Source organism: Physeter macrocephalus, chromosome 8 (assembly GCF_002837175.3).
Source record: "Physeter macrocephalus isolate SW-GA chromosome 8, ASM283717v5, whole genome shotgun sequence".
Lineage (NCBI taxonomy): Eukaryota > Metazoa > Chordata > Mammalia > Artiodactyla > Physeteridae > Physeter > Physeter macrocephalus.
In genome coordinates, this window is record NC_041221.1 from 11,743,957 (window position 1) to 11,750,082 (window position 6,126).

General features: G+C 45.7%; 1 protein-coding gene across 1 annotated transcript in view; it reads left to right on the forward strand.

The window, feature by feature from the left end:
- The window catches only part of LOC102982101 (interferon-induced GTP-binding protein Mx1), a 59,729-nt gene that overhangs the window by 42,347 nt on the left and 11,256 nt on the right, over window positions 1-6,126 (forward strand). The window contains 2 exon segments of the mRNA XM_055086383.1: window positions 236-361; window positions 754-895. Coding sequence (XP_054942358.1) covers window positions 236-361; window positions 754-895 — 268 coding nt within the window.

The window sequence follows — 6,126 nt, forward strand, 5'->3', positions numbered from 1 at the left end:
GCGTACTGCAAAAAAAAAAAAATAAAAAATAAAAAAAAAAATAAAAAAAAAAATAAAAAAAATTAGCATCTTATGAGCACTGGACTAACTCTTCCTTTCCAAAAAAAAAAAAAAAAAAAAAAAAAAAATTAGCATCTTATGAGCACTGGACTAACTCTTCCTTTCCCCCCATCGCCAACCTTGACTCATTCCCTCTTCATATTTATGTCTTTCCATTGTTTTCTATTTTCCTCAGAAATCTCTGCCCCTGTTAGAAAATCAAATAAAGGAGAGTCACCAGAGAAGAATAACAGAGGAGCTACAGAAGTATGGCTCAGATATCCCGGAAGACGGAAGGGGATAGATGTGAGTATTGCCGGGGGCACCAAGTTGGAGAGTCGCACATCACTGTCCACCAGGGGATCGTGTGCGGGCCTTGTGCACATCTGTCTTCACTCCCCTAAAGCTGATCCGGACTCATTCTGGCCACTTAGCACCAGAAAGGGGCTGGGGTTGGGGGATGGTGGGCAGGGGCTGGCAGACCATCCCGTTCACAGCATCGGCTCTTCCTCACGCGCGCTCACCCGAGACCCCCGGGCGGTGAGGGGAGTTTGGGCTTGTCTGCCGCCAAAGCCTCTTCTCCCCTGTCCTCCCACCTGGGCCCCGTAAGGCAGCAGAGAAGGGCTCGCCCACCCTCCGCATGCATGCGACCGCCAGACTGCTTTGCTCGTATTTGGAATATCCCCACTGATACTTCGTTTTTCTTCTTGGCAGAAAATTGATGCATTTAATAAAGAGATCACTAATATAATAGAAGGGGAAGAATTCTTGGGAGAGTATGACTCTCAGCTGTTGAACAAAATGCGAACCGAGTTCTACAAATGGAGTATTGTGGTTGAAAACAGTTTCCAAAAAGGTGAGTCCGAGGCCCCATGGTAAACCCTGCAAGTCAAGTTGAGTCCAGGGCCGGGGGGCTGGGTGATGCGGTTGGTGAAGGACGCCCAGAGTGAGGAGTTAGTGGCGTGAAAGCCACATGTGCTCTTTCATGTGCCTGAACTCGGGCCAGCAAGCATCTAGTACTGATTTCAGAGGACACCTGGAGAGAAAATACAGATTCATTGGCCCATATCAATCATGACTCTTAGAAGAACCAGCCCTCCCTCAACAGTGAGCAAGTCGACATATCATGTGTGTCACGCTCTTTCTGTTCTCAACGGTGCTGCCCCTGAAATAACCCAGTCTGATCTTGGTTAACCCACCAAGGCCTTGAAGCCTGACGTGTCTCGTAATGGATCTTATAGTTGCAGCGATGAAAAGAAAATACAACGACGTGCTAGGTACCAGCCTTGCATCGTGAAATCCTCAGGAGTCTGAAAAAAGTAGAAAATGGGATCTGAAATTTATGTTTTTACTCTTTTAAGAAGCCCAAAGTAAATCGTATATTGACAAATGATAAAGCTACAGCAGCTGAGGGAAATTTCAAGTAACTTTGCTTTTATTCCACCAATTTGGTGGCAGGGGGGTGGGTGGAGTGGGACTGGTTCCATAATTTATTTCAGCTGACCAGGGCTGTTCAAATTGGCAGTCCTCCTTGGCTTCGAGTAATGAACATGGGAAGAGAAATCATGCGAGTTTTTACAGAATTCAAAGGCTACACCTTTGTTCCTCGGCAGAGGGCATGCAGGGTGGGACTGGGTAAATAACACTGAGCCTTGCTGGAGAAACGTCCAGGAAACTCATTCCTGGGGCCGTAACTTGTCATGTGTCCACAGTCCCTGTGCTGCGTACAGGAACTAAGGCCACGCGCGGAGGGTTGCACGCCTGCTGTGTGCTCACGGGGAGGGAGGGCCCCGCTCTGTCCCTTTCAAGGAAGACAACAGTCCTTGGCTTCCAGAAACCCCCTTGCAGCATTGCCCAGCCATGTTTTTATGGCATAAGTGCTTATGGCAGTCAGCCTGCGAGAAAAACAGCTCATTTTTTAAAATGCTGAACTCCCCCCGACAAATTATCAGTTACATATCACTGGACATCCAAATGTCCAGAGAATTAATTTGGACCCCTAACTCACCCCCTATCCAAAAATAAACTCCAAATGGATCAGAAACCAAAGTGTATGAACTGAAACTGTAAAACTCTTAGAAGAAAACATAGGTTTAAAACTGTGTGACCTTGGATTAGGCAGTGGTTTCTTTAGCTATGGGACACCTAAAACACAAGCAACATAAGGAAAAAAGAAAAACTGGACTTCATCAAAATTTAAAACTTCTGTGCATCAGAGAACACTATCAAGAAAGTGGAAAGGTGCCCCGCCGAATGGGAGAAAATATTCGCAGATCATATATATCAGCAGTCCCCAGCCTTTTTGGCACCAGGGACAGGTTTTGTGGAAGACAGTTTTTCCACGGTTGGGGGGGGTGGGGTGTAGGAGGGGGTTGGTGGTTCAGGGGGTAACGTGAGCGACGGGGAGCGGCAGTGAAGCCTCGCTCGCTCGCCCGCCCCTCACCTCCTGCTGTGCGGCCCGGTTCCCAACAGGCCGCGGACCAGGGGTTGGGGACCCCTGACATATATGATAAGGGGCTAGTATCCACAATACGTGAAGGACTCTTACAACTCAACAACAACAAAAAAAGAGAAATAATCCAATTTAAAGATGGACAAAGGATTGGAATAGACATTTCTCCAAAAAAGAAGATTTACGTGTGGCTGATAAGCACGTGACAAGATGCCCAGCGTCATTAGCCATCAGAGAAATGCAAATTAAATCCACAGGGAGAGCCCATCTCACACTTACTGGGATGGCTACCATCAAAAAGACAGTTAACAGGAAGTGTTGACAGAAACGTGGAGAAATTAGAACCCTCCTGCACTGCTGGAGCAAATGTAATGGTGAGATGCTTTGGGAAACATTCTAGCAGTTCCTCAAAACGTTAAACAGATCGTTGCCAAATGACCCGGCAGTTCCATTCATAGGTGTATATACCCAGGAGAATGAAAGCAGGTGTTCACACGAAAACTTGTATATGAACGTTCTTATCAGCATTATCCATAACAGCCAAAAAGTGGAAACAACCCAAATGTCCATCAGCTGATGAATGGATAAACCAGTTGTGGTATATTCATATGTATTAATTTGCTAAGGCTGTCACAGTAAAGTACCACAGGCTTGAGTGTCTTAAACAACAGAAATTTATTTTCGCACAATGCTGGAGGCTGGAAGTCCAAGGTCAAGGTGTCAGCACCTTGGTTTTTTCTGAGGCCTCTTTTCTTGGCGTGTCGATGGCAGCCTTCTCCCAGTATCTTCACATGGTCGTCCTTCTGTGTGTGTCTGTGTCTTGATCTTCTCTCCCTATTAGGACACCAGTCATATTGGAGTCTACCCTCATGATCTCATGTCAACTTAACTACCTCTTTAAAGGCCCTGTCTCCAAATGCAGTCACTTTCTGAGGCACTAGGGGATAGGACTTCAACAAATGAATTTGGGGGAGACACAGTGCAGTGCCCAGTGGAATATTATTCACCCATAGAAAGGCATGAAATACTGACCCATGCTATAACATGGATGAACCTTGACGGCATTATGCTAAGTGAAAGAAAGGAGACACAAAAGGCCACAGATTGTCTGATTCCATTTATATGAAATGTTCAGAATAGGCAAATCCATAGGGATAGAAAGTTGATCAGTGGTTTCCAGGGGCTGAGGAGAGAGGGAAATGGGGAGTGACTGCTGCTCCATGGGGTGATGGAAATGTTCGAGAATTAGGTAGTGGTGATGTCTGCACCACTTTGTGAATATACTAAAAATTGTACACTTTAATGGGGTGAATTTTATGGTAAGTGAATTCGATCTCGATTTGTTTAAATGCCTGTGAGAAAATATCTCCTGACCAAAAGAGGGTGACCAGGCTACCGTCCCTGGTTAGTTCTTCAGAAAAAAAAAGGAACCATAGCCCTTCTGCATTTTTACCCCGCAATGGAGGTGTTTCTCCATACTCCAGTTTGTTGAGAGTAAAAAGAATTCCAAGAATATAAAGAAAAAATTAAGTGCTTTATGTAGTAAACAGTGATACCGTATCCCATTAATAATCTAACTATATTATCCCTTTGATTTATAAACACTTTCTACTCCTGCTACAGCCCAGGAATATGTGCTGTGTCACTGATTCTAGCTGGTGTTATGGTCATTTCTATTTTTTAAAGGGTCTGCAAACATAGTATTCTATGATACAATTTTTTTAAAAAAAATCGAATTTGATTTACAAAATTTCCCACTCAGGTACCTTTTCAAGAATCTGTCTTACTCTAAGTTCCTGCATTTGCTGTTTTTTGACGTCCTACCCTGGCTCTGTTCTTGCTGTCTTGAGATGACTAAGGACAATTATCTCGAGATCTGTTTCTTTCCTGCAGTCCTTGAATCTTTTTCGATTTGAAAATCAGATTTGATTTTTTTTCCTGCCCCTCTGTACTTTCAGAAAGTTTAGAATGGTACTGTGTTCAGCAAAACCTGCAAGGCTATTTTTGTAAAATAATTCAGAGCTGTTCTTTCCTTCTGTAGGTTACAGCGCCATATGTAAAGAAAAAACAACAGTTTGAAAATCGGTATCGTGGCAGAGAGTTGCCAGGGTTTGTGAATTATAAGACGTTTGAGGCCATCATAAAAAAGCAGGTCAGAGTTCTGGAAGAGCCGGCTGTGGACATGCTGCACACAGTGACTGGTGAGTCCTTGCTTTTGCTTTTAGGTATTTTATTTCTAGGACAGGGTCGAAGCTAGCACTTCCTGCTGGGGTGTTTTCCAACACGACAAGCCAACCAATCTCCAGGCACCACCTGGGTGTCTCACAATTCATTCCCATTCTGACCCTAACTGCTCGGGGTTAGCACAGACCCCACAACTTAGGGGTCAGCCCACAAGACCGCCCATTTCAGATGGCAGCTCCGTGTCCGAGCCTCCTGTACTTCTGAGTGAACAGCTGTACATCAGAGCTCCCACGACCCCCTCCTTGGGCTCCATCCTCTGCTAGAACAGCTCACAGTCTCAGGAACACACGCTACTTACCTGTACTGGTTTGTTATAAAGGATTTGCTTACCTTTACCAGTTTCTTATAAAGGATAGTACAAAGGTTGCAAACGAAAGAGATGCATAGGGTGCGGTCTGGACAGGTCCAAAGTGCGGGGGCTTCTGTCCGGAGGTGGGGCGGCGTGGTGCACCACCCTCTCGGCACGTGGACGTGTTCCCCAGCCTGGAAACTCTCCAAACCCTGTCTTTACGGGTTTTTATGGAGGTATAATCAATTATCCTCTGGAGGCATAATCAAATTTTAACTCAATCTCCAGCCCCCAGAGGTTGGGGAGAAGGGGGAAGATTGGGCTGAAAGGCTTCTAACCAAAGGCTTGGCCTTCCTGGTGACCAGTCCCCATCCTAAAGCGAACTAGGGCCGCCTCATTAGAACAAGAGATGCTCCCGTCACCCGGGAAATTCTAAGGGGTTTAGGAACTCTGCGTCAGGAACCAGGGACAAGAACTGAATGCGTATTTCCTATCACACCTCTCCTCCCTCTACTCCATTGCTATGAATACTTCGCGGTCTCAGAATACTCTGTTTATTTGAAATCTCTGAGAGGTAAGATTGATGACTAAACAGCTACACATTATGCGAGTGTCTTGAGCCTCTGCAGTGCTGTATGAACCTAGGGTGGCGTCACCGTTGTCACGTGCAAATAGGGAACCATGTCCGCACCGTCGAGGAGAAACGCAGCGTGAAACAGTACGGATCGCTCCCTTCTCCTTGAAATGCTCTGCTCCTCTGTTTCCGAGAGATCACTGAATCTCTTCTCTTCATCGCCACCTTGGCTGACCCCCTTCTCGCTCAGGCTTCATTCAGCGGTCTCCTTTTAGCACTAAGTAATAGTCTTTCGTGGATGTGCGACCTAGTAGTGGTTGGGGGGACAGCCTTATAAGAGTTTCTAAGAGATGTATTTCTAATAAATTTTACCTTTAGGCTTAATAGCTATAAACTGAAATCTGTAATTGTATTTTGTTGATCAATTGTGCTTTTTTTTTTTTTGCTGTACGCGGGCCTCTCACTGTTGTGGCCTCTCCCGTTGCGGAGCACAGGCTCCGGACGCGCAGGCTCAGCGGCCACGGCTCA